Source organism: Vidua macroura, chromosome 7 (genome assembly GCF_024509145.1).
Source record: "Vidua macroura isolate BioBank_ID:100142 chromosome 7, ASM2450914v1, whole genome shotgun sequence".
NCBI classification, from domain to species: Eukaryota; Metazoa; Chordata; class Aves; order Passeriformes; family Viduidae; genus Vidua; species Vidua macroura.
The window spans coordinates 6637148-6663910 of NC_071577.1; the positions used below are offsets into that span (position 1 = coordinate 6637148).

The 26763-nt window shown below is 40.7% G+C and overlaps 1 protein-coding gene across 2 annotated transcripts in view; it reads left to right on the top strand.

The window, feature by feature from the left end:
• The window catches only part of ERBB4 (erb-b2 receptor tyrosine kinase 4), a 577762-nt gene that overhangs the window by 491344 nt on the left and 59655 nt on the right, over nucleotides 1-26763 (top strand). For both annotated transcript variants that reach the window (XM_053982239.1, XM_053982236.1), the window contains exon 20: nucleotides 1403-1588. In XM_053982239.1, coding sequence (XP_053838214.1) covers nucleotides 1403-1588 — 186 coding nt within the window. The remainder of the gene's footprint in view (nucleotides 1-1402; nucleotides 1589-26763) is intronic.

The window sequence follows — 26763 nt, forward strand, 5'->3', positions numbered from 1 at the left end:
TTTTGAGGGGAAAAAAAAAAAAAAAAAGAAGACAGCCAAAATAGCCTTACAGAGCCACAATTCCATCTGACTTTTCATTGTTCCATTGCCATGATGAAATGGTCTTGAAATGGAGGACACAGTGAATGAGAGAGGAGAGCTTTCTCCTTGCTATGATGACAGCATTACCTCTAAGAACAGTTATTTAGGGTTTTTATAAGGAGCTCCTGTGCTACTGGTCAGGGGTGTGAACTTTAGGGTCAAATAGCATAGCCAAGATGAAACCTTCTGATCCTTAGTCCTGGACCAGCTTGGTAGCTGAAAACTTCTTATAGTCTGGAAAAGGGAAATAAAGTCTTTTCTGTGTGAAAAGCTAAAATGTGGAAAAAACCAAAATGAACCCATCCAAGATCTGATGGGAGAGGTGATGGAACAATCAGATGCTAAGAGACTCAGATTTAGAAAGCAAACTTGAGGTAAATGACTTCATTACATGAAGCTGTAATTGGAAGATTAACTCCCAATATGCAAATGGACCACACTTACAAAAGTGTGAAAACCCATGAGCTATCATCCAGTTTTTGGGTGTAGCCTCTGGGTGGGCTTCCTCTGCCCTAAATGTACCTGAAGGCCTTTCAATAAATATAACTGCTTTTTATTCCCTTAATTTTCTCTGGCTTCTGTTTGTAGGTAGTCCCAAAAAGGCATTAAAACAAGACCAAGGAGACTTTTAAGTGGAGCGTGTCACACCTGCATTGTTGTTTCTGTGGCTGCAACAGGACAGGGAATGTGAGGCAGTGCAGAATTTTAGATTCGTGCACACTCTTGTTTTTTGGGACTCAGAACATCAAGTGGACATTACATCAGCCTGGAGGTTCCCTAGGAATATCTAGCACTGGACAGACAGGAATTCATGTTGCTGAGGGGACACTGATCCCCTTTAGTCACTCAAGTATTGTTATAAATCACATGGACTCCATTTTCTTCATGATGGAAAAAGCCCATTCTTTATTCACATAACTCCTTTTTATACAGCTGTACAGACCTGTGTGTGACTCCAATTGGTTATAGAGTTTTCTTGCCAATTATTTTATTGGTTAGAAACAAGTTGTTACCCCCTATTGATTGTGTGTACGTGCAGGAATGGTTGTGAGAGATAGTTTTCATTTTCTATCTAAAGGTGTAAAAACAGTTTATACAGGTGTTAGTTGGTTTTTCATCCAGGAGTAGATTGTTATGTTAATGAACTGCTTTCACTAGGATTGCTTTCACATGGGAACTTGCAAAGGGTTAGCCTGACAAGGAGAGCAGGCTTGATTTTATGAAGCCTTTCTTTATGATTTTCCTACCTTACAACAACAACTCGAGTGAGTCGAGTCTTTGAGCACACCTGGTAACCTTTGGGTCACTTTTATTGTTGCAGGAAGCTCTCATCATGGCCAGCATGGACCACCCACACCTGGTGAGACTCCTGGGTGTCTGCTTGAGCCCCACCATCCAGCTGGTCACTCAGCTGATGCCTCATGGCTGCCTCCTGGATTATGTCCATGAACATAAGGATAATATTGGCTCCCAGCTCCTGCTGAACTGGTGTGTCCAAATAGCAAAGGTATGTGGTTCATGTTGGGGTTTTTGAATCATTTCTTACTGTTTTCACAACTAACTTGAAAACATGACTTTTCTTTCTATTTGTGCTGGGTTTTTTTCAGGCCTGTTTTTGTTTCCAAGAAGGTTGGGTAGTTCTTGAAATACACATTATTTTGGCTGTTTTACAGTATTATAGATGACTTGTCCATATGTGAACCAAAGTGTTTTTCTTAACTGTCTTTCCAACTCATTGTTAATGAGGGGTTGTTTTTTGGGGCAAGGGTGAGTGAGGGAAGAAGCCCCCATGTGAAATCTGGGGCTGGACACAGGGTGATTTTTCAGCCCCTTCTGTTGTTCACTCTTCATGTATATACTGGTTTTCAACCCTTCTGGATCTGCATTGCCAGATCTGTCGTCAATTGTCTGCCACACTGCCGGGAAGACAAACATGTCCTTCGTGTCACTCCTGGGGTGGTGATCCTGCTATATTTGGGTCACAAACTATCCTTGGCACAATGTTTTACAGCTGGTTTTAGGCATGTTTAGGTATTCAGTGTTGTACTAAGAACAAGTATTCAGTACTAAGAAAATTGTTTGCAAAGAATAGCAAGATCTTGCGGTGTAGAAGGCCATAACTTATCCATTTTAAAGGTGCTTTTGAACAACTAGGGTTGTTTACTACAAGTGGCAATTTGGAGCCTGCCTTTTTCATTGAGTTATTTGGAAGTTGTTTAAAGTTTTAGGTTATTTTGGAGAAAATGCTTGTTATAAACACATGCCCACAGACTGCTATCTTACATTAAATCTGCAACCTTAAGTGAATTTCCTACAACATCTATTACAAAATCTTAATTCAAGTTGTCATGTTAATCTTTTAGCACTGAGGAGAAACCTGAAGATTCAGCAGTTGTTTTGCTGGACTCAATATCAAGTAAACATTTGCCTCTTTTAACAACTTAAATACAAAAAAATGTTCTTACAAAAGTAAGAAAACATAGAAATTCAGCTAGCCCTGTGTGGTTCTTCAGGAAGAGCAGAATTTTGAGGAGCATCATGAATAGGACTGTTTTCTTTCCAGAATCAGATCTGGTGTTAAACCTTCCTGAAGAAGAAAGCAGATAAAAGTGACTGTAGGGCTGGGTAGAGGTGGGGGGAACCCAAACTCCACAATGTGCCATTGCAGCATTTTGTAGCTGTGTGACTATCCTGTGCTGTGGGGGTAAAGCAGCCAGAGTTGCTGGGAGCACTGGAACACACCAGTGGGGATTGCCTCTATGGAGATGTGCAAAGGTTCGTTTAGGGCTGATACCAGACTAGAGGAGGTGGGAGACAAAATCCATATTCCTGTTTGAGTCCTTTCTCTCAACACAGCCTCCTCCCCATCTGTTCTCCACTCTTTTGATTGATAGTGGCTGTTATTACTTAATGCAAAACATTTACACAGCACCACCCGTGCAGAGGTAATCCTCCATGATTTTCACTTTGTGTGTGCAAATGTGTGTGTGTGCTCTTGACTCCTTGGACCAGGGCTGTGCTGGCTTTGCTGTGAGCCTTGTAGTGGAGCAGAGAGCCTGATCCACAACCTACAGAGCTGACAGATCTCTGGGAGGGCCTGTGGAAGGCAGGTCATGGCTTTCCCATGGTGATTCTTACCAAAGTGTGTGTTGGTGGTTTTTCACAAACAGAACAGGACTGTTGGGGTACATTCCTTGAGCTTTACTGCAGCATCAGCCTCATTACATGGCTGAGACAATTGAAAGATGGCAAAAGCTCACATACAGCCAACAGCAGCCAAAGATTTCTTTGTCACAGAGCATTTTAAAAACTTTCTAGCCAATAGCACATTGCTAAAGCTCACAGACAGTTGTTCTAGCCAATCACTGAAAGCACACCTACACCTGCTTCACACAATGCTGGCTTGTCTGCTCTCTATTAACAATGCACAATACTTCATTATTAAGCTTAAAACTTCCTAATATCTTGCTGAGCATAGTTTTCTGCAGTCTTCAAGTTTATCTTAGCCAAGGCTAAAACTCAAGCTATAGTTTCATATCCTTGCTTACTGTACTATTGTAACTTTCTCTACTTTCAAACTCTACAGCTGCAGCTAGCTAAGTTTTCTATTCTTTTTGTTTCTAAAGCTTGCTTTTACAGCTTTCTAGAAATCTTTTTACCTTTACTATTTCCCACATTATGAAGCAGCTTCTAAACTGATTGCCACTGTACATGGCTTCTGCTTAATGTGGGGTTTGGATTTAGGGACATTCCCTGCAAAATTGTTGCCTGCTGCTTTTCTAGATCACCTCTATGATGTGGGAGGAGAAGATGAGGTATCACAGGCACCTGAGGTCTGAGGTGGTAACCAAGCAGGGCAAAGAAGTGAGTTTATACATATAATACACTGTCAGGAAGAGAAAGGGAGTTCCTTTATAATAAAAGGTGGCCTGTTATTGAGAGACTTCGGTGAAGTTTAGCTAGTTTATTGAAATTTAATTAAATTTATGTTCTTTCACATTATAATAATCATGTCAAGTGTGGTTAGAGGGTGTGCACAAAAATTTGTTTCAGCTATGGTAAGTGGAAAGACCTTTGAGATCACCGAACAAGGAGTCCCCTTATCCCGAAAAGTAGAATTAAAATAATACTCACTTTCCATTAATCTGTCACATTTAACAGTGACTAGGAATCAGTCTGCTGCCTGCAAACAGGAAAGGTACCATTTGCCTTGAAATAGGCTGGTGTCCAGAGGAATGAGTGCAGAGGGCAGCAGCAGCACCAATTCCCATGCCCTGCAGGAAGGTGCATGTGTGTGTCCCACACTCCTGCACCCACTGTGCCCATTTCAGCACTGCCACATGGCTTGGGAGTGTCTCTCCACGTGTAGCTTTTCTAGGCTGTGGGGAATGATTGCTTGTGTCTTTCTGAAAGGTACCAAAAGCATGACTAGCAGAGTAGTAAGAGGCAAAAATCATCAGTGACTTCCTAGTGCTGTTCTCTGCTCCTGAAGCAGCTCCTGGTATTTTTTGCTAGAGGCATTGTTCTACCTTCACCTTCCCTGATTTCATGGAGAGGATTTTCCCCAGCAAGAAGAGGACTGAAGGCACTGGAAATGGCTCAGATCTGAAGTTCAGGCTGATTTTTTAGGAATTGTTTAAAATCAAGTTGCTGCTGTGACACAGTCCCTCCCTAACTGTGCTTTTCTCCATCTGCCAGTGTGCAGGCACTTATTTATGGAAGCCATTGCTTCAGAGCTCACTTGTTCTGCCAGGCTGTTCATTTCCATATGTCTCTACTTCTGTACAGCTAGATGCAAAGCTAGTTAGCCACTATGCCTGGTTGCCAACCCACATATGGCTCTGGAGATGGCTTCTGAAGGTTGATGACAGGGCAGTTATAAAGTATTATCTACTGCCAATTGGAAAAAGCTTGGGTGCTTTTTCTCTTTGCTTATACAGATTGTGTTGAATTTATTCTGATGTTACATCATTGTAGGGTAATTGTGTTCTCCTTCCAGAAGCTTTAGCTTCTTATTTTATGGATGGAAGCTATAAAAATAGAGTAGCCCCCAAGCATTCTGCATAAAACACGGTTGTTAGACAGCAGCTGTGTCTAAGGGGCTCTTCCCTTCTGCTCTGCAGTTTCACAAGGCTTCTCCTGGTGTCTCACTTCCATGGGGACTGTCTTCATTGGAAATGAATATTTAACCTTTTAGCTCTGAGATCAGCACAGCAATTTTATGTGGAGCTTGCTGTCCAGTAAAGCAGTGAACTGTGCTCATGTATTGAGGAATTTTTAGTGGGAGCAAGAGTTTCTACCTTGGTGACCTCAGGGTATGGGAGGAAGGAATAATACTTCATGAGCACCCATAGTGTTGGCTCCTTGAGAAGTGGATTGAAACTCCAATTCTGTATGGAGGGCACAAGCCTGGAAGTGAATTCTCAGTAGGTGAATCCTTCTCAGCCAGGGTGTGGCAGGTACAGTAAGTCAGGAAGATTCCACAAACACACAAAAAAAGTGCTATGTGCATTGATATTTCACAGTGTTTGATGCAGCTTCTCTCAGCTAGGGCTGCCCCAATACACCCACACACGCAACTTGGAGGTGTGAGGGTGAGGACATTCTCGTGGAAATGCCTTCAAGAAGGGAAGACACATCTGGAGGGTTTAATCAGGAAAGGTTGGTTACCCTCTGCCCACTGGGCGGGTCTAAGGGACCTGTATTTGAGGCTGTATTCTCTCTGTTACTCTAGTGGAAAAGAGGCTGGAGTTCTGCTGGAATTATGATCGTGGGCTTTTGTGCTGTGCTAAACTCTCTGTCTCTCTCAGGAGCTTACAGAAATGCAGTTTTACTTCTGTAATATTGCATACAACACATGCTAACTTCAACACAGATCTGGGCAGTCCCATCTCCTCTTTTACTGTTTTTTTTTTTTTTTCCTGTTACAATTACGATTTCTTTCTGCTGCTGTTGATTTGCATTACATCTGGAGTCATTTTGCTGAGCAGTGCTCAAGGGCAGAGGAACTTTTCCTGCCCCGAAGAAGTCAAGGCAGAGGAAGGGTCAGGAAGCAAACTTCCTAACATGAGGCAGCTTGCCTATGATCACCTAGGCTGTGGAGGAGAGCTCAGCTCTCCTGGGTCTTAGCCCCATCCTGTTCTGCCCTGTATCCCTCAGGGGCTTCCAGACCTGTTTTTTGTGTCCTGAACTATAAGAATTCTTTTATAACCCCTCGGAATACTATCGAGGTAAAGCAGAAGTAGGTGATTACAATGGAATGTCGTGGAAGGAAAACCAAGTACTTCAGGGGATTACTTTTTATACCTTTTCAAATATAAAAGAATTCTCAAATTACCTTAACTAAAGCCCTGCACAGCCTCAGTTATCCAAGTATGCAGGAAAACAATGTTTGAAAACACTCTAGGAAGGAAAAAGAGAGAGGAACTTGGGGATCAAATTTTAATGAGGCAGATGCACATCTTCAACTCTGCTGAGTGCTACTGCAGCACACTTGGAGTCATTGCTGTGCCTAAGGATTCCCTTCCAGAGGCACAGAGCTGCAGCTGGAAGCCTCCAGGAGCCACCAAGCCAAAGGCTCTTGCAAAGCCTCCTTGCTGCTTCCTTCTGTCCTGTTTAGCTGCTGTGGGTCCCAGGGCTCTGTGCCCTCCTGCAGTTCTCCTGGCCAAGAAGGGCTTGTCCTGAAGGGGCCTCTCTCCATGCCAGGCTTTTTGGGAAGGCATATTTATCAGTGCACTTGTCAGCTGGGTGTAAACTCACATGCTGTGTGAAGTTCAAAGGATCCATGCTGATTTTTGCAGCTGAGAAGCTGATCCAGAAGCATCCTAAATCCAGTGGGTTTGGGCCTGCACTCCTCGTGTCTGGAGACACGGAGGCTCTGAGCAGGGAGGGTATGTGGGGTTGCACTGTGAATTGAGGAGTCTTTCTTCTCCAGCAAGACTTGATGCATTAGGAATTACTTGTTAGAGAAAGCTTTTGTTCCTCTGCTACAGGTGGGATGAGAGAGAAGCTATGAGAAACGAGAGGAGTCAGGGGTAACTGGACAGGTTGGGAAGAGGTGGAGGACAGTGGCTGTGGTTCAAGGTCTTTCTTTTTCATGAAAGAAGCCTACCCTGCAGCTCAGTGGCTATTTCACCCTGGAGTGAGCAAAGGAGCTTAATGACAGTCATCTATCAGCTGTGCACATCTTAAGCTTCAAGATGTCTCTGTTCCCAGAGCTCCTTGCCATGACAAGGCTGACAGTGGAGTGACAATGCCCTTCCAGCCCCTCCTGACCCGCTGGCCCTGGCCAAGGGCTGTGATAATTATCACTGCAAGCAGGTCCATTAGCAGAGATTTAGTTTGCTAATGGAGCTGCTCCATGAGGAAGTGCAGTGTACAGAAGAGTAGGATCTAAACCAAGGGCTGTGAAATTAAAACCATATTGAAACAAGGCTTTAATTTTGTAGAGGAGCAAATTCGAAATTCATGGGGGAAAGTGTCATTTTCCTCTCTTGAATCCCTCTACAATTTCCTTTTTCTCTTCCTATTTGTCATGACTATTTTTCTCACTCAGCTGGAAAGCTTGGCTATTCACAGATGGAAGGGAAGGATCCTTTCCTGGTGTCGTTGGAGAGCTCTCACTCTCAGAAAACATTATGCCATCGAGTCTCAGAGGGGAATTACCCAACCTTGCCCATACCAAGGGACTTTTTGGTACCCTGCTGGGTGGCTCCCAAAGTTCAGACAAACTTGAGAAGCCCTTGCAGCAAACTTCAAGTGGATCTTGCCAAGTTCTTCATCCCAGCTTTTAATTTCTACATGGTGGAAGGGTTCAGATTTCTTTCCTGCTGTGATGAACTGGGCTGTCTTGGGCTTATGTGGGACAATGAGGAATTTGCTTTTGATCCTCTCAGATATTATTTTTTTTTTCCATGCAAGGCATGTTTCTCTGCATAACTATGTACGTATTTATAGAGAATTCTGTGTAGTTTCTCTTTGTTCACCAGTCATTTCTTCTGGAGTATTGAACTGGTTTAGTAACTTTTCTACCAAACCCAGTAGCCTACAGTGGTTTCCTATGGAAAGGATTAAAATGAGGGCAAGCACGAGAAAATTAATCAGCTTGAATGCTGACCAAGTTCTTCTCATTTCCCTTTCTCCTTTCATCTCAGATGGACTGTCCACTCACTATTTTCCCAGTCTTTCTTTTGCTGAAACTTTCTTTTACTTTCTTTACTTCTGTCTTTCCCCTGCTTTCACAGTGCTTTGTGTTAGCACCTGTTTCTTGCTTTTTCTCCAGTGTCACCATTTCTCCTTCACTCTCAGTCCCTGGCTGCTTGGCTTCCTTCAGGAGCATCATGTCTGCCACCCATCAGAGTTCTGTCCCACTCCAGAGTTTGGAAAGGACTCAGTTCCTTCATTTCTCTCATAATCATAAATAATAAAGCATTGGGTTTTGAAGGTTTTATAGTGGGGGACAGGACGGGTTTATAGTAGGTTATAATCCTAATTTCTCCAGTCTTAATCTGACTCATGGATTACGTAGCTTCCCTCTTCCCTTCTCTCTCAAAATCCAGTGTCCCCAGAAGCGTGGTTCATGATTGCTAGGGGAAGAAAAGCCAAAGCAGAATTTCCAGTCATTTACAAATCACATCAGGCCTTGTGGAGGCACAGAAATGAGCGATTTATTGCACAGAGACAGACAATTTATTGTTTTGTTAAATGAAAGGTGCACTTAGCCCTGACATTTATGGGGTTTCTGATATTAGAGACCTGACAGCCCCAGGCTACAGCAGCTCTGGAGGCTTTCCTTGATGCCCCAGCGTTCTCATCAAGCGCACTGAGCTGCGTTTGGGGACATGGGACACACTCAACATTCCATTTTCCCTAGCAGTCCCCAGCAGACTGGCTTGGGAAAGCATTATTGAAAACCACTCTTAAATCAAATTCAAGATATTACAGGAGCCCCTATGAGGGTCTGTCAGGATTTCCATTATAAGCACATATTTTTCAGGTTTATAACTCAGCCATAAAATTCTGCAGGACTGTGACGTGGCATAAAATGTCTCAGCCCAGAGCTTTTATTATTATTCCAGAAATATGTGTATTTGGCTATTTTTTAAATTGCAGAACTTCAGAAACAAAAGCTAGATTATTCTCTCTATATACCCATAAATTAAAATGCATTTTTCCCTAGTGAGTACCTTTCTCTCAACATTGTATTTTATAACAAAACTCATGCTGCTTGGATAACTACAAAAAAACTAGGGCCAAGGAACACACACACACACACACATATATTTGTATATATATATATAAATATATAGTGATCTAGTGTGTGTGTGTGTGTTATTATTATATAAAATTATTGGATAGATAGTCATTATATATGATGGGTTATTATGTACAATAGGTACTATTGTATAATAATTTATTATTATATTATTATTATCTATATATATATAGTCCATGGGCCAGAATAAAATCCTTGCTGCTTCTGTTTTTGTTCACTGTCTGTGTTAGCAGAGGGGATCATATTCCACACTCCTGCAACACATTAATATCTCCTGATTAGAGGGGAAATAAAACTGGGTTATGTGTCCCATGGAAAATAGCAAGCATTAAAAGAATGCATTACCCTGAACTGAAACAGTTCTGAGCAGTTCTGAGTTTTCCAAATGAAGATATTTTTTTTTTTGAGACTTTTGAAAAGTCTTTGGATTTGTATGACCCTTTTTGAAGAATTAATGCTTAAAATTGTTTAGAAAGAGAAAAAATACATCTGTCTTTCAGAAGCAATTTGAGCTGTTTTTTTCCAAAATGGTATTTTTGTCAAGTTGTTTCATATTAATAAACCAGATCAGTTTTAGAAAAATAAGGTTTATTTATTTTGGAAAGTAAGGTTGCCTTTATTTTCCACTGCTTAGGGTTCATTTCTTAGCCACTGAACAACTTTTTCCTTCCACAAGGCATAAATGTTATTTATATACACAAGACAAATAGAGAGTTTGGTGGTTTTGAACTGGAGGGTGACTCTCTGCAATTACTTTGTTTTGGTTTTTTGGTTTTGGGGTTTTTTTTCACATTTTTTGGACTTAAATACAAACTTTGTAGTCTCACATAGAGGTAACTATAGGTGTAAAATACACCAGACAGGTGTGTTGTCATCACAATATAAAGCTCTGACTTTATCTCATCTAGATGACAGTGAAAAGCATCCACTTATACCCAAAAAAGGAAGTAAGATTGTAAAAGGTGCAGTGGTTTGGGGGTATGTGAGATTCATCACAAGGGAGTTTAAATGTTTGGGTGTATTTATACAAGCTAAATATATTTTTGAATGCATTGTAGCTATAAATTTAGCATAGTTAAATACCCAAGAGGAGAACAAGTGTGTAAGGTAAAACACAGCAGTGGCATGAGAATGAATGAGTCTGAACTGGCTAGGAATAAATTTACAGTGAGATTAGAAGAAGGTTATTAGCCACTGTAAGTGGTAAGGTGCTCAAGCCCAATAAAAATAATGCAAGATAATTAATGACTTTTAAGTTTATGAGGCAAGTGTGGACTGAATGGCACAGTGTCTTTCAAGAGGCACAATTTGATGGCACAGTTGCTTTTAGTTCCCTGTTTTAAAGCTGAGTGGTGACAGGACAAGAATAAACAACGAAGGAATGTGTACCCACACTCTGCTCACAGACAGCCCAGGTCTGGAATTTGGAGCTTCAGGAGACAGAGATCAAGCTGTGCTTTGCACTTTGGATTGTTTCTTGTTTTTCTGTTTCTCACCTTACCCCTTCTTAATTCAAATTAAATCAGATTCTCATTCTGTTAGCTGAACTGAATAATGCATCACTCAGCTTTTATTGAAATCAACCAGAGTATTCATGCAATGATGATGCTCTTCTTGTGAGTAAACACATCAGAATCAATCTTGTGTGTTCAGCAGGCTTCACCCTAAGAAAGAAAATGAAGCTTTCACTTCATTTCTGTTTTCCTCTTGCCTTTGCCTAGGGCTTGCTATCAGTAATTCATAAGTATGTGTACAGTAGGTGGAAAAAACACATAATGGAATTATTTAATGAAGACTTTATTACATTTAAACATAAGGGTTTTAGTTTGTGATGGAGACTACTGACTCAAAACAGTCTGCAAAACTGGCAGCTCAGAGAAAAGATAAAATAACAGTGTCTCCAATTTTGGCTACATTTAAAACCACTTCATTATAGCCCAGAGCTCACCCACCTGGGCAGTATTTTTGTGAAGAGGGAATTTATTCTATGTTTTCCCAGTCTTTCCCTATCCATCTTGCCTTCCTACTCTCATTGTTTCTGGCGAGATATTCAGACCTACACATCTTTTTGGATTACCAGTATTCACAGGATAATGTCTCATTTTGTCTGTCACCATTGTTGCATCCCTCCCATTAGTTATGAATTCTTTTCTACTCTGCTTTGTACAAGTACAGCTTGTTACCTCCTTCTCTGTAATCTTTCCAATTTTGCTCTTGACTTTCTTTCCCATACACTGTTCTGTCTTTCTGAGACTAAAATCTTAATAATGGTGTTATGCTCTGTACAGTTCTGTGTATCTTGAAATATAAGATTAAGACTAATAATAAACCTTTTTACATCTCATTTTAAAACCATGAATGTCAGAAAGAAAGGAAGTTTAATCATAGAAATGACAGGAAAACTTTGTTTTGACAGCTCTATATTGGGACTGTGTTGTGGGTTTTTTTTTTTGTTGTTTTTTTTTGTTTTTTTGTTTTTTTTTTTTTTTGCTTTGCCTCCCAGCTGGGATAAGCATAGATTTAATTTGTGGCATTTTATTTTGGTCATGGAAAACTGCAAATTGGTTTGGAACCATGCTTTCTCAAGGACCATGGCAGAGCTAAATGGTGGTCAGCCAAGAATTGAGTGAAACACACTTGTAGTAGGGTTAATTGGCAGAAAATTATGATAACTAAATGATCTGTAAAGTGAGCAGGCTTTTGGCCCTTTCTCTGTGCAGTCTAACATGATGCACATTTTCTGTGCTCTCTGTCCCCTCCACACAAGTTAGGAAGTCTTCTTCTACAGGGCAGAATCATGTCCAAGATTTTGGGTGTTTTAATGTAAATTGTGGTTTAGTCCAGTTTGCCTGGTGATTTTTGTGAAAACCTCAAGGGTTGTTTGCATATTGTTTGGCCCTCCTTGGAGCAGGTTTCAGCTTGACTGCCAGTCTTTACCTTGGCTGCTGCATGAATGGGATTAAAAATAACTGATGTAAAACATGCGAGGAAGCTCCTTCTGCCTGACAGAGCTGGCCACTGATCAGAACTTTAACATTTGAATAGAGAGCAAGATTATACTTTCCAAACAAAGCTGCAAAATGCACTTGGCATATTTCATCTAGAAGTAAACTCAAGCAAGTTAGTTTTGTATACATCCATAATTTTTACTTTATTTCCTGGAAGGTGTACTGTGGAATGTCAGGTGGATCATATGATAACATATCTTCTTCTGACAGAATATATATTGTAAAATAAAATATAAAAGCTTTTGAAGATACTCCTTAGTGCCTGTTTCATTGCAACACAGACCAGGAGATGCTCTCAAAAAAAGAAATAAGGTGTGTCAGTTTTCTTTAAGTAATAGATGCTCTTAATGCTTGTTAATACTGCAAAATTTCACACAAAAGAAACTGATACTGCCACTATGTATTTTATTATGATATGATGTCACATTGTGATTACAGGATGTCGTAACAATTTAAAATAATGTACAGTTCCTTAAGGAAAGGGAGAGAAATTTTAAAAGAAAAGTTAAAAGACCTTTTTTTAATGCATGCATGCTTGGATTTGTATTGGCAGCAAAGTATTAGGGCTCTTGGTGTTTTGCCCAGCAAAAAAAAAGACAGAAACTATATGTGGTATTCTTGAATTATTTTCTTGTCGAGGTCCAATGTTGTGTTGCTTCCTGTGATGAACATATCTAAAGTGGGAATTCACAAAATGAGAAGCAGAAAAGCAGAAGCATTGCAGGGAATATTGCAGGAGTGCCCAGGGCCTGTCTCCTGCTCATGCAGAGCAGGAATTCTGCTGCAGCAGGTGGGTGGGGGCTTGTAGCTGAAGAGTGAAGCTTGGGAAGTCACCTGGCACTTTCACTGCAGGTAACCTGGGAGGGTTTTTCATTTCACAGCCAGTTTGTGTGCAAGATCTGTCAGGAGCTGCCTTCTGCTTCCACATGGTGTCCATGAACTGATGGCCTTGCTCTCCATCTGGGCTGCACATGGGGAAAACAGGCACAGTTTTTAATCTTGAGTTTTTGCCCCAGAACAAATTAATGTGAAGAAAAGATCACTTACATTTTAAAACAGTAGACAGCAAAATGCCACTGATTCCTAAGCTTAAACCTTCCTTAGCCTAACATGCCTTCTTCAGTGGCACCTGCACCCAGTGTCAGTTCAGAAGAAAATGATTCAAATGGAACTCTGTCTTTATGGTAAAAGAAAAGATACAAGGCTAGAAAGGGCTGGATTTTGTTCCTGGCTGATTCATAGAATTTTTTATTTTTTTTTTTTAATGAGGTTTAGACACGTGAGTTGAACTCTTTTCAGCAAATGGGCTTGCACCCTTAATGAAGCAAAGCATTTGGAGGATCTAGTGAAAGGCACTACACACATGCCAAGTGTTACTGCTCAGCTGCTTCTAATTGAATTTCATAAGATCATGTATTCCAGACCTGTCACAGGTTTGTTTATTTATATCAGCCTGAAGTGCAGGAGTCAGATTCCAATTTCCAGACACAGCACTCACCTTGGTTTCCTGAGAGTGTGCAAATTGATAAATACAACTGTATGTTACAGCTTTCTTGGCTTGCACAAACAGGGTGGTTATGGGAGCTCCCTTTTAGGTAAACTTTTTAGATGGAGGTGGTTTATGTTAACCAGTTTTGCTGGGCACTCACAGGGGGTGTAGCAGGCACGTGCAGGGTTTTATCAAATCAGAGCTGGCAGGTGGCAAATCTGAGGTGTGACAATGCCTGTCCCAATACATGTGGAATATGCATTAAAGTCAGGATGAAATCTGTGTTGAATACACCACGTAGCCAGTTTTCTCAAGTCACATGGGCATACTTTTATTTCCACCTCAACCATTTAAAAAAACTCATTATTTTTCTGTTTATACCAGGAGGAACATAACTTGGCAAAGTCAAAAGTGTTTGAGCCAGTTAAAATAGTCACAAATACCACGAGTAAGAATGATTAGGAACACAGATACGTGTCTGTGCACTCGCACTGTGTAATTCAAATCTTTGGTTTTCCAGATTCAGTTGACACGAGACATCACATCATTTATGGCCCGTAGTTGGTTTATGAAGCCAAAACTTATCAGAAATGGATAGCAGAGACTTACAAGTAGTCTTCTTTTTATAATTGATAACATGGGCTTTCACTGCCCTGAACAGAGATGGCTAATGGCATTTTGAGCCCATCAGCAATTGGAGATTGTTAAAAACAGCAGGTATTTTAACCTCAGCAGATCTGTAACACACTACTTTTTCTAATGTTTCTAATAGTCAGTACAGGTTCAATAACAGAAAAAAACAACTCTGTAGGTGTTTTCTGTACAGTTTCTAAAACACAATCCCTGGCTTATTGCCAAGTACTTCCTGTGATGCTTTAGGAAGAAAGAAAAAAAAAACCAAACAAACAAGTTAAAACCCAAAGGAAAGCCAGCCCTTCGTGTGGAACATCAGCAATCTCCAGAAGAGTCACACTTTTTGCTAAGCCATATAATAAGTCAGGTAATTCTGCCTCAAGGGTGCTAATGTACTTGGGTACCATATGGAGCTGGATGGCTCTTCTCTTCATTCTAATTAGCAGTCTGAGGAAAACTTCCTCTGAATGTTTACATACCCAGAGCTTTTCCCATTCCAGCAAACAGATTTTCCTGGCCAGCTACAATCTTTTGAAAGTGTCTGGGCTTAAGCATGGTGATCTAATAGAAGGACTGGAACATAAGAGCCCAGGTAAATGTTATGTAATTGAATCTGTCTCTACATTCTGATGTCTGACTGCAGAGTACATTCCTTTTTTCATCCATCACCTTGTTGATGCTCATTTACCTTGGCATTTGGAAAGGCTTCTTCTCAGATAACATCACAATTAAAGAATGAGTTCTGAAATTGAGCTAGCCTTAGTGGAAACTGGTAAAAGGCATGTAAAACCATTTCATTTATTAGGACAGCATGCCATTTACAAGGAAAACTATAGATGGCTTTCCAAAGCTGCCATGTCTCATTAGGTTCAGCGTGGTTCAGACTGCAGTCTCTTGGCTCGTATTGTCATAGAGGCTTGAGCTGAAATTGCAGCCCATAATACTAGTCCCCACAGGGACTAATTTATGTTTTCTGCAGTAACAAGCTGTATTAATATGGCCCAAATGTGTCAATATTGGCCATTGGTGTGTGTAGGTGATGCTAATGTGTGTGACACTTCTGTAACATAGTTGTTGGAGTATCAACAAAGTTTTAGTGCCTAAATAGCTCAGACTTTTGTGAAAACCTCAGCCTGGAGTAAGAGAAAATGTGGTGTTCTCAAATGTTGCCCTATTGCCTTGGTGCAGCCAGTTATTTCAGTGTTCAGTTTTATTTCGAGCAGACTTTGGTAGGAAAACCTTGACTGCAAATTGGGAGAGTTATTTTTGTCATGCTTTGAGCTCAGTGTAAGTTGAATAACAACTGATCACCTCACAGGTCCAGTGAAAGGCCAGCTGGAGAGAGATGTGGGATGTCTTTGTACCTCCAGGGATGGTTTAATTCATAGATCTTTACTCATTGCCCATGAAGAAATGAATCATTTAGAAAACACAATGTTTGCTAACTGCTGGTTTGTTTTAAAAACACACTAAATATTTAAATAGTAGACTCAGCACTGGTGATAGCCTTGCTTTGAGAAGGAGGTTGGAGTAGTGACCTTGGGAGGTCCTTCTGACATTTCTGTGTCTGTTCACAGCTCTTCCCAGAGAACATGTGGGCTGGTGTTAGTTTCCCTGTTGTCCAACTTCTGTATTCCAAGCCCAGGTAATGCCCAGTAACAACCAAAGTAACATTCTGTACAGGGTTTTTCTAAGTGTTGGGTCTTTGTTGATTGTGACTTGCAACAGGCATTACCCTCTACTTCTATTATAAAATATTATAAATGTAGTTATTTGAGATGAACTAAAGAAAGGTGACAAGGTGGAGTTCCAGGCTGAGTAATTCTGACCGTTTAGTAAAGGGCAAGCAAATACTTCTGTGAGGAGCACCATTAGAAATAAAAATTAGAAATTTCCAATTCATGGAGATGGTGAGGCACATTGTCAGAACTACAAAATAAAGTCTAAAAAGTACTCCTGTACTTTCATGCCTCATGCTGGCCCTGCACACTGAACTGCTACTATTGCTTTACCTTTGTCTGGCAGCAGCCATGTGTAGAGCACAAATCTCAAAGTGAAAATTAGGAAAGGAGCAAGTGTGAGGTGAGGAACACTGAAAACCTTTAAAGGGCTGAATATACAGAGTTTCAAAGGAAATGTGATTTGCTTGGTAGCAGATGGAATTCCAAGGACCAGCTCATAACACTTCTACTCATACACGTGCAGTGTGTCCTAACCTGGCTGTTAGTGGTTTTGCCCCAATGGCAATTGGGGGTGCAAATCCACAATTCTTTAGCAATTTTGCCATTGTTCAACTTCTGCAGAAACAGTGCCAGCTCCCAAGCAAGATGCCCTCCAGTTTCTTCTCCTGCCTCCTCCATTGACTGTCCAACCTCTCCAGCAGAGACAGAACACAGGGAAAGTAACCTCCCCCATCTGTACTTGTGGCACTGTGATTGCAGATCCCCCCTCCACTGTGTACAAAGGCAGGATGGCATTGCAAAGGGTGGATAAAGAGCCCTCAAGCCATGCAGAGCCAGTTAAGTACAGGTCATAAGCCGTTCCAGATGTACTTGAACAGATAATGGCCATAAACAGATTTTTCTGAATTCTCCTAACTAATAACTAGTGGGATCTGTGAGACAGGAAAGCCAGTCCCTTGCAGTGGAGCACCAGTAAATTCTCTGTTGCCTCAGTTGTCTTCTGCCTATACTTGACAAAAAACACATGTGCACATTTATTTCAGCTTTAGAAAGAAACATTTACTTGGGGAGTCAGAGGAGCATTTGTGAACTCCCAAAGGTTCATGTGCTGCTGGCCAGCGACCCCAGCTGGAAGGTGGCACTTTAGGAGGAGCTAAAGCAGTGGGATGTTTGGACACTGAGAGGAGTTTGAATTGTAGCAAAGACTGGGAGCCTTCTGGGGAGAACTGAGCAAAGAATTCAATGTATAACCTATTAGATTAGGGGCTTTTTTCCCCCAGCTTTGTGAATTAAGAAAAATAAGCAGATTCTGTGCAGCTGTGGTGCTTTCATCACTGTGATGCTGCACCTCCATGTGCAGAGAAAGCCTGGAGCTCCTCTTTGCTCCAGGCAACTCTCTAGGGCTTAGGGGTTTGGAATGAATGTTCATGGGGCTGTACTGTGGGAGGGGCTTGGCTGCTGGAAAATCTGCTGGAATATTCATCCCGTGCTGGGCAGTGCATAAATGTCAGGTTTTTTCACCCCATGGCACTGAAGGCTGTTAGACTGCTAATATTTCAAAAGTGGTGGTTGCTTTTGGTCAGAGTCTTTAGGCAGAGAGGGGTCTCTGTAAGATAGCAAACCTTAAATCATCCTCTTCCATCTGCTTTTTCAGGCAGTTCAGTAATGGCTGCTGCAGACAGGTTCACAAAAAAGCTATTTCCCATTTAATTTTATTCACCCCATCCTTGTAAACATATCTGAACAGAGGGAAGAATCTGTCCTGTCGTTTGCATTTATTTTGTGAGTTTTAATTTACTTTCTGCTGGCATTCAGGTCACCAAAACAGTGTTATGTTTCTTGTTCTATTTTTCATCATATAAAAATAAATGTCAGGATAATCATTTGAATAATCTTTCTTTTTTTTTTTTTTTTTATCCTGAAAGGCTAGTTACTTTCCTTTCTCTAGTCTCCTGTGTGTCTTCTTTCTGTTTAATGTAACCTTTCATAGATTAAAAAGGCAATGATGTTAATAGAATTGCATAATTGTCAGGAGATAATGTTCTCACAGTGAAATATTGCTATTGAGGCTTAGCTAAAGCATTTAGAGCAAACAAGCATGCAGATACAAAACGAAGATGTTTATTTTCTAAGTGACACATCTTTGCCATCACTTGTGTATAAATCCTCAGATTTCTCATTCAGCCTCTGTGGGACTGGGACTGCAACATTCCCAGAGCAGCTCTTCCTGCTGAGAGGTGGGATGGCTCACATCCTCGGTCATGACCAGAGAGGAGCAGGAATTTCAGAATTCCAACCCAGATCCAGCCTTCCCAGAGATCCAAGCATGTCTGGGGGCTTGGTTATAGTGGCCACCTTGTATTTTAATTCCATATCAGTTCAACCTGTGCCAGTGCAATTACACAGGTGGGGAAAAAAGGGTAAAATATGAGCAAATGGACTCACACCTCATCACTGCAAAAAACCTCCTTCCTACAAGGTTAGGAAGGTGTTTGGGGCAGAGGCCAGTCACTGCCAACCTAATTTCTGAAGGTCAAGTGCAGAGTGTTAGTGGATGATGGAAGTGAATTGTACAGTGTTTATGAAAATATTTTGCTAAATATTTGGATATTGGTAGCAACAGAGGAAGGTCTGTTTGGAACTGAGCAGAGGACAGATGGCATGGAGCAGTGTGGTCTGTAAGGAGAGGGAGCAGAAGAGGCTAAAGGCTGTACATTTGTGAAAAGCCAAGGCCCAGCATGTTCTTTTCAGCAATAAGAAAAATAAGCCATGTATTGTCTCTGAAAATGCTTTTGAAAGCACTCCTAGATTTCTACTTTCTGGATCAAAGTATGCTGAGTATGTAGCTGAGAAGCAGTTCAAGTTACTGCCACTATCTAAGCAACAATTTAACATATAAAAGTTTATGTTTTATATAAAGATATCTTTAATATTGCAGAAATATTAATCTCAGAATCTGCAAAAGTCTGAGAAAAACTGCTTTAGTTTCTTGTTGGCAGTTTCATGAGTGAAGCCATGAAATGAACCTTGAAGTGGTTAATGGGCATCTTTTATTGTACCTTCTGTGGTTGTGTTTGAGACACTGTGCCCAAATGACATTAAGAAATTGGAGCTGGAAATCCATCTCAAATGCAAGTTTCCAGGTGGATGTGTGTAATAGAAGAGATGATGCCAAGTGCAAGGGTTGTCCCTCCACCTTCTATTAGGGGGATTCTGAATTTCAGACAAAGCCAAACAATAATAATATAAGGTTGCGTGAAGGTTAATGTTGTTTAGGCAGATGGTGAATTGCAGATTCAACCTGTTGTCATAATAATGAATGTGTTTGAAAAGATGTTCCTGTGGCAAATGGGAGAAAAATGAAACAGAATATGCACATGCTTGCACACACAGACTTAGCATTGCTGCCTGCCACTCATATCCAAACCTATACATATATGTACATTTTAGGGATTCTGTATTGATCCTTTGCTACAAATCAATATGAAAAGTAGGACTACAGATTCAAAGGCATGCACTGTTAATACTGATGCCATAATTTTGCCTGACAGCAATAACAGAAGCATTTGATCTGAGTCAGGTGAAATTTTATATCCCTATTAAATGTAATTCCCCCCCTCTTCTCCACCATGTCCATTTTTTACCCTTCTCTCTTTTCCCATTTTACAGCTTCATAGCAAAGTAGCCCACAAAAGAAGTGTTTTACAGGGGCCTGGAGTGCTCAGCCAAGTGTTTCTCCAGTGCTTTGAAACTCTATGGTTCTTTCTCCTCAGAAGCCCTGGTAGAATATGGAGTGGCTTTTTGATGAAGCTGTATCTCCCCATTCAGTCAGGTATTTAGCTAAAATAGTATAGACCCAAAGCTTTATGTTTTACTCTAAATCCCTTTGAAAATAGGTAAGCAAATCCCCTCTAGTTGCAGAAAAATCCTTTGGAGTCAAAGCATCTGTGGGGATTTGTTCAAGCTAAATAAAAATAATATGGGAGGTCAGCTGTAGCAGGAGTGATAAATCATTTTATGAGGGACACAGCTTTCAAAAAGGATTCCTGGCCAGCCATACTTGCTAAGTAGTCATCCAAATTATCTGAGCTTGTTGCCAACACCTGGTTCAGGACCCTTGTACACAAGATTAATATAAATGGGCAGGAAGGGGCATAGCCCACTGCTGCAGAATTGATTCTGTACCTGGAATCAAAAGGAGATTTAGGATGCTTGCAGCTTTTGCAGGCTGTATCAGTTACACATGTCCCTGTTAATACTTCTATTTTTTCTGCAACTTTTACTCAGAATGAAAGACTTGGGGACATCATTACTGAAAGTTTAGGACTCATGTAGAAAATTCCTTTTGTATTTGTGCAAACCCACCAATCCCTAGCTGACGAAAAATGCATTTGCTGTAGAAAGAGGCAAAGAAGAGATACAGAGGAAGCCAAAACTCTTAATATAGCCTTTGCAAGGATTGCAACTTTATCAGGCTAGGTTATGTGTGTGCTGCAGAAGTAATTCTCCATTTGGACTTTTAACAGACCTTAATCTTTTTTTAGAATTTTTGCAATAATTCAGTGTAAAAATTAAAAATACTTTGCCCTTCCTCCAAAAGCCATTAAAAAAGCCTTACTTTTCCACCCTTCTTTCTGCCCCTGAGGAGTTGTCATTTTCCATCAATTCCATTTTCTCCAAACTGTGTATTCAGCTCTTTTTAAATATTCAATTTTCCATTATATTTTTAACCTTACTGTGATCATCTTTTGCCTAATTACTTACCTGATTGGTTTCAGCTGTATCCTGAGGGGGAATGCCAGACTAAAACCAGCAGTGTCACTAGATAATGTCTGGAAATTGGGAAGCTAGACATAGTTAACAGGGATCCAGCAGGCTCCTTTGGAGAATGACAGTCACCAGAACCAGTGAAGGCTTGAAAATGGGAATAATAATAATAATAATAATAATAATAATAATAATAATAATAATAATATCTATTTCTATATTCTATGTACTGTTATGTATATTATATATAACATATACTATATAATGTATTTTTATTCTTATTATTGTTGTTGTTGTTATATCATGTATTACTTTTTCATGGCATCAACATTCTATGTGTAATCCTACTTGCAGAAAAAAAATTGAGTTTTGTCCTCAGAATCTCAGGACACATGAATGTGTGCTGTGTTTGTTTGTGCCAAAAGGTGGTACTGACCAGGTGTTGTGCTGGCAGCTGTGAACCTTCAGTAGGGAACCTGGACCTTTAGCACTGTGTAACCCAAAAAACACCTTTTAGATGAAAGTTTCTTGTCTTATCCCCTCCATTGTGGCAGAAAAAAATAGGCTGGAATAAATAGAAATAGCAATAGTTATGTTTAAACTCTCGACTGTCTACTCTCCAACTGCAAATATTTACTTCCAGTGCAATCCAAATGTTCAGTGAATTGGAGAATCAAAGGTGTGTTAGCTGTGTAGACACAACTGCTTAATTTCAGAGAGCAGAGTAAACAATCTGGAATGAAATTTTGGGGAAGGAAGAAAGTATTTGAATTGATCAGCCTCATTAGCAGACTGCTGCAATAACCCTTTTTCCTCTGAAATCTTTGCTGTGTAATTAATCACACCTTGTGAGAGGGGAGTGCTGCTAGTTATACAGGTACAGCTGCGACAAGCAAGATATGTTTTGGCTCTCATGCATTTCCAGGGGTAGACACCATGGAGGCAGGGACAGAAAGATTGGCAGAGATGTTTCCAGCTTCCTCAAGTACTCCTGGCATTGCTCTCTGGCAGTGTGTACTCTTTGCTCCCCAGCAGTGTGGAATTCTCTGAGAAACCTTTAGTTTCTGTCTGTCTGTTGGAAAACTGCAGGTCACAGCCATCAAGATCAGTTTTAGATCCATGTTTTCAGGCACAGCATCAATTAACAGGGACTGACTTTTAGGCTGATGGATAAAAAATGAGTATGATACAAAGGTCACCCAGTGAAGGATGACACAAATCTGGCCCAGTGCTGGAAAAACAGCCCTTGGCATGGGGGTTTTGGTCTTTCTCCCAGGTGACACAGCTGCACACCTCTGCAGGAATGCTGCCCTGCAGGGGTCACACCTGGAGCAGCAGTCCTGCATGGGCTTCCCTGGCCCTTGATGAGGCCTGTAGTGCTGCCTCTCACCAAATCAGTGGATGCTTGTTGGATCCAGATGTTATAGGTGCATATTATGTGATTGGCTCTTTGCAAATATTAAAATGAATATTCTATGTGTTGTGTTGGAAAGTTATGCTGTATTAATCTCGTTTAAGTAGTGTGGTAAATATAGTTTTTAGGCTATAGCATAATATTAAAATAGGAACTCTATAGCATCATATTAACATAGAAACTCTATAGCATCATATTAACATAGAAACTATGTGATGTTAAGATACTTTTTTGTAACTAGCTCAAGGAATGGATAAGATAATCAAGAAATTCTTTGCATACAGATAACAGCAACAAGACACCAAAATCCAGAGAATTATTGCCTCCTTATCAGGACTGTTCAGACTTCTTCCAGACTTCTAGGAACCAAGAAAATGATTTACAAGATTAAGTAGGGGGGGTGCAGAAACTAAGCAGAAGACATCCTTTGTTTGAAAAAGAATGCTTGCATCATGTATGAGTTAGATGAATATGCAACAGGCTATTGCTTTTAAGGGTTAATCCTTTGTTAGCCAGGTGTGCTTTTGTGGCAGAGTGCCCAAGAGCATCTGGACATCAGTAATTCTTTGCTTTTTATTGTCCTAACTCAGATTGTTCAAATTTTTATTGCTCTAATTTTTATTACTATTTTTATAACGATTTTATTACTATTAAACTTCTAAAATTTTAAAACAGCTGCCATTTTTCACACAGACATTCCTGTAAAAGCTTGCTCTTTGTGCAAGCTTTTGCAGGAAGTTTGAGTTTACATGAGTTTATAAGATTTTATTTGCCTTGTGCCTGGTGCTTGGCTTCCAAATACTCTTTTTTTGCAGGGATGCCCAGTGCAGATGTGTCTTCCCCAGTAATACAGATTTTGGGAGGGGCTGCACTCACTTCTAAATGCAGCTTTGTCTCAGCTCAGCCAGCACAGCTTTGTTTGGGTTGGTGTGTGACAAAGGGAAGAACAAAAGCCTCGAGTTGTAACGCATTTTATTCCCCACCAAAACAAAGAGGAGAGAGAGAGAGAACAGGGCTGTTATGGAGATTATCATCATTCTTTTGAGGCACGCTGGTATTTTCCCAAGGAGGCAATGACATTTCTTAATTACTCTCTTCATGGGTAGCCATGTGTAGAGATTACTGGGGGCTCAGCAGGGCATTGTTCAGCGCAGCCTCGGAGGAGGATATTGCTGACAGTACAGGCTGCACCATGCACTGCTCCTCTCCTTCCCTCACTCTTCATTACACCAGCTAATTACTGCAGCTCCTGCTGCCTGAGCAGCGTGCCTTAGCCCCTCTCCCCCAGCAGCCCTTGGCTGGCAGGGTAATTTGCAGGAGCAGGGCTGCTCCAGAGCTGCTGTCATCTTCCTGTCAGGCTTGGCTGCCAGACCAGCAGCCTCCGAGTGGGAGGCGAGCTGTGCTCTGAGCTGGGAAAGGACGTGAGCATCAAATAATGCTGGGGACTCCTTAGAGCTGCCATGTCCCAAAGGAACATCTTCAAAGAATTTGCCTTAAAATGCACATGGCATGTTTGGGTTCGTTTCTGCTCTCGGATGTTCCTCTCCACGTCCACAGTAGAAGAAGAACAGGCAATTTTTTTCAACTTACTACCTCACTTTCGTTTCCAAGGAGAAAAGTTTGAACATGCTCGTGGGAAATGGAAAGATAGAAACTTCCACAGATACAGGAGGGTTTGATCTGCAGCCTTGGAAGGAGCTTGGATTGATGTAACAATACACAGACATTAAGTAGAAAAATCATAAACTAATGTTTCTATAGTTGTAAGTAAGAATATGCCTTAAGTGAGAAACTGTATTGATAAAATAGTGAAGGGTTTATAATATAGGGGTGTGGTTATACAGAGTAGCCACTGCAAGTGTTACAGATAGCCTTTTATTCAATTATGTGTATATTTGTCTCTAAAACACTGAAGTGTTTTCACCTTATCTAATATATAATTATCTAATCAGCAAGAAATTCATCTTTGTACCTTTGAAAAACCTCACTTCCCTCCCTCCCTCCCTGTCCCACAGATACATATTTCTGTAGCTGTGTGTGGTTAGAGAGCATGAAAATAAATCCCACTGCTCTCTAGCAGTGAATTCACATTTTGATTCCACTGACAGCACACTGTGATGCTATCGTGAGATATTAAACTTCCAGTTGATAAGAAGTCTGAACACTAGTATCAGCTCTGTGTGAAATATGCTTGATTCTGGGTGTACACCAGAAAAACTGAAAATAGACTTGCTTAGAGCCACGGCCTTAACAGCTTGATAGTTGCAGACACAAAACCAGAGTCTTAAGAACTTGGCAGCTGTGACATCCACCATCAGAGTCTATCAGACATTCTATTAATAGAAAACAACCAATTTTGAGTATATGTAAAAAGGCAAGTCAGTCTTCTTGGTTTAAACAAACTAAAGTTGGGGTGTTTTTGTAACAGATTTGTAAACAAAATGTCCATAGGTTTTAAGTACACAAATATTTACATAACTGGGTGTGATTATGTGTATATGTATATATGCACTTACAAACTGAACATAAAATGAGCAAAATGGTTTCTTGAATGTATTCCCTGCTTAGAACCATGTTTAAGTAGCCTATGATCCTTTCCTGAAGGTAGTCTTGTAAATCAGGGGTGCAAAATTTGCTTTACAATTAAGTGATGAGTCTCTGTCCTGCTGTTCTTGAAGATGGGAATGGTGTCCCAGCTGTCCCCTTTGGAGTCCAGGACATGTCCCTGTTTCCTCATGTATTGAGCTGCTGCATTCAGGGCTCAATCAGATCTATTAAACACAGGCAGATGACATTTGATATATTCAGTGTATCCTGGGTACAGTTTTGCAGGCCTGCCAGACTTCTTGTTGCTGGGCTAGAAGTTGTGACTCTAAATAAAGATTGTCCTGGTTTTTGGCTGTTCTAGGAGGCAGCCTTGTCCCAGTCCCTGTACCCTGTGCATTTACTGTTCACATTTATCAATGAATGATCTATCAGAGATGCACATTTTAAGGCAATTTTGTTAAAGCTGTGTTCTGGAAGGGATGGCATGTCTAACAGAAGAAAGAGCTGGGAATAAGAAGTCATTGCTGGCCTGGAAGCTGTGGTGTTAGAGAGTTAACTGCCCTTACACTTGCCTGAGGCTCCAGTCAGCAGACTTGGTGGTAATGAGTGATTTCATGGGGCCTATTGCTTAATTCCAAAACATGGAGCTATTTAAACAGCTCTGCAGTTCATTACAAAGTTAAATGTGTTTTGCCATTTAAATGGACAGAGGTGACTGTGAAATTTAAGTGTTTCTATTTATTTCAACTAAATATGCTGTATGTAGCAAGATGAAGGAACATTGAATAATTGAAGCTCAGGATTCATCTTGGTCAGTGTTTATTTGGTGCCTGGGCTTTTTTTAGCTCACAATTTTGTTCTGTTTGGTTTGGTTTTAGTCTGATGCCATGAGGAGAGCAGTAGTCAGGCAAGAAGAGTACAGCCTTATTTCTTAATGTAAAAATTTGGAGCAGTACCTCTATTTGAAGAAGAGTTTGAATAGTAAAGTGTTAGAGGAACTAAAAAATAAAGAGACAAATAAGTTTACAATTTAATTCATAATTGAAATCCCTTGAAAATAGTATATATGTCTCCTATTAAATACTGTTGAGTCAGCAAGCATGCTGTGAATGCATACTAAGAAGTTACTAAAAAGTAAAGTTACAAAGAGTTACTAATGTTACTAAAAAGGAAACTACAGTGTAAATCAAAACCAAGGATCCCATTACTTGTTATTTACTTGCTGTAGAGGCCGTTTTGCAGAATGTGCAGTCGGTCTCAGAGGGGTTTTCCATAAAGCTGCTCTTTTCATCTTTTCTTTTCAAAAGTGCAGGAATGAAGCCCTAGGACTGCTCGGTTGTGTGTCTGTGTGTGCATGCCAGAGTATGTGAGACTGGGGAGCTGCACCGAGGCGTTCAAAGCTGTGCAGGTTCCCAAAGATTCCAGGAGGTGTCAGGAAAGGGAACTCAAGCTGTGGCCTATAGCTCTCTTGCTCCTGTTTAGTCAACAGAGATGATAATTCCAGAGGGGCAGGAAGAAAACAGAGCTCTGAGCAATGCCTGTCTCTTCTGGCTGTGAGGAGAGCAAGGAGACAGAAATCACTTTAAGATATTGTCAGTGAGTGGCCTGCTGAATCAAGAGAATGCAGAGAACCCTGAGGAATCAGCCATGATCTCCCCAGGCTGGGAATGGCACTCAAAATGGCCCAAACATTCCTGTGTGGAAGAGGTGATCTGGTTGGATGCCATAAATGTGAGGACGGGCATTTTGCAGCTTGTGTGATCTCTTTGGGGCATGCTGAGGGTGAATGCCTGAGATCCCTTGACCATGGGGGATGGTGAGAGCATAGAAGTGATGTTTTTGTCAAAATATCATCACCACTGGCAGAT